The sequence below is a fragment of the Merops nubicus genome, unplaced genomic scaffold, assembly GCF_000691845.1.
Source record: "Merops nubicus isolate BGI_N331 unplaced genomic scaffold, ASM69184v1 scaffold4585, whole genome shotgun sequence".
Lineage (NCBI taxonomy): Eukaryota > Metazoa > Chordata > Aves > Coraciiformes > Meropidae > Merops > Merops nubicus.
Genome location: NW_008607463.1, coordinates 38,491 through 40,613, shown reverse-complemented (window position 1 = coordinate 40,613; position 2,123 = coordinate 38,491). Strand labels below are relative to the sequence as shown.

At 40.1% G+C, this 2,123-nt stretch overlaps 1 protein-coding gene across 1 annotated transcript in view; it reads left to right on the top strand.

The window, feature by feature from the left end:
• Nucleotides 1-4: 4 nt before the first annotated feature.
• Nucleotides 5-2,123, top strand: part of LOC103772596 (intron-binding protein aquarius-like) — a gene marked incomplete at both ends in the record, with an annotated part of 39,689 nt that continues 37,570 nt past the window's right edge. Inside the window, 2 exon segments of the mRNA XM_008939931.1 lie at nt 5-64; nt 885-941. Of these exon segments, the coding sequence (XP_008938179.1) occupies nt 5-64; nt 885-941 (117 nt within the window).

Here is a 2,123-nt window from a genome sequence, read left to right as displayed (position 1 = left end):
GGCCCCGCCGAAGAAGATCGTGGCGCCCACCGTGTCGCAGATCAACGCGGAGTATGTGACCCAGGTAGGGGCGCGGGAAAGGCCGCTCCGGCGGCGCCTCGGTGGTTAACACTGGTGTCTGTGGCCCGGGGTGTGTGGAAAGGGTTTTCTGTCCTCAGCGAGGGGAGGCTGGGCGCCTGCGTTACGCATGGGGAGGGGAATGCCCCCAGTGGATCCAGACCGGAGGGATTTACAGGAGCAGCGCTACAAAATAAATCAACTGTTACAAGGCGTGAAGAATGACTGGCAGTTTCTTGTAGCTGGGCGTTTTATGTCGTTTTAGACGACTGTTCATTTTTGTTCTGCAGATGCTGCTTTCCTTCCTCTTCTGCAGCATAAAGTTCAGGGCAGGTGGTTAGGGAGCTCTTGCCAACATGGCTCTGGAATTGTAGTGAGGTAGGTGATTGCCACAGCGAGTAGCCTTAAAATATTGGACTTTTATGTCTAGTCTTTAGCACTTTGTGAAAGTCATCGGTAGCAGCATAATCATATTCAGTCTGGGGTTTGCAGTTCCTGAAAGATCGTGGTATGTTTTTGAGGGATTTGCTAGAAGTAACTTCAGGAAAAAGAAGAAAAAAAAAAATACAGTAGTTTAGTCAGCTGACATTTTTGTGGAGAGTTGCACCTTTCTTAGGAAAAGTTTAAGCATAAAACCTTAAATGGTTGAAAAGCATTGCTGTTGGAAAACATAGTTTTGTTACCTGTAGTTACTCTAAACTGAAATTAAGCAAGGTACTAGTGAAATAAAGTTTAGGGGTGGGAAGTATTACAGATTTATTGTATCACTGCAACTGGAAATGTATGTACTTAACTGCTTTTTAAATCTTTTCTCCCCTCCTGTACAGTTAGCAAATAAATACTGGGCTCCGCATGTGAAGAAAAAATTGTCTTTTGATTCAAAGGTAAATATTTCTACTGGAATTGTGATGGGGTGTAAAAACATGAGGACTAACCCTTTTCTGATGTGCCAGCTTCCACTGGTGCTTGGTTTATGTGAGTGTATAGGAGGCTGCTTGGAAGGTTAGCAGTTGCTTAACAAGCTGTATTTTTTTGCGTATTTATAGTTTACAAATGTAGGCATTGTTTTGAAGGTGTGCTATAGTGGTGCAGTTCTTTTGTTTGTTCAGTTTGGTTTGACCAAAAACTTATGAGAGTAAAAGATTTTTGAGCATCTCCTTTGAGGCTGAAAGATGATTGAGGAGGGGCTATTTTTATAAATCAAAGAACGATGAAAGGGGCAGGTATTACTGAATTGTATACTTCTTTCTAAAAGCTTCATCAGAGTTTTTGATAGGCAATTTCAGTGCTGTGCTGGTGGTTATGTGTGTTTTGAATATTTAAAATGAGGAAGGGTGCATTTGGTTTTATGTTAGTTTTCTGTAGTGCAGAATTCTTAAATGTTTGGTTTCTTTCCCTGGTGGGTATTTAGCTAAATCTCCCTTTCCAGCCTCAGTTTACTTCACTGTCTTTGTAGTATTTGTGATAGGTTTTGTCTGTGATTGTTAGAAGTAGGATGTACATGAGTGGCTGAATTGCAGCTCTGTGTCATGTGAGGTAACAGCGTGCCTATTGCAGCACACAGTGCAGATGCTTTCCTTCCTTGTGGAAAAACTAGGTAAGTGTCTGGATTTGGTTAAATGTCTGTTAGAAGAAATGATGATAACAGATGACTGAGTTGATGCAGACATGACTCTTTCAAACTGTTCCTTTAAATTCAGTGGTAAGCCAAAGTCTGCATATCTATTTGACTTTTTAATATAAAAATCTTGGTGAGACGTAGGTTATGCCTTCAGAAAAACTTGAATGAAGGTCCTATCAGTTCTTATCATTGTGTACGTTCCTCTCAGCTGATACATTTTCTTTCTGACAATATGTGTGTGAAGCTTTTGGACTCTTCAGAGCTGACACATAATTGTTATGGCATTTTTTATCAAATACCAACAAGCAGAGTAACTAATAAAGAGTTAAAGCATTTTTGATCAAATAACAGTAAGCAGAGTGACTAATTCAGAGTAACTTGGAGTGAATAAGATGTCTTAATACATTTTTAATCACTTATTGAAGTATATAAAATTCTTAACCAT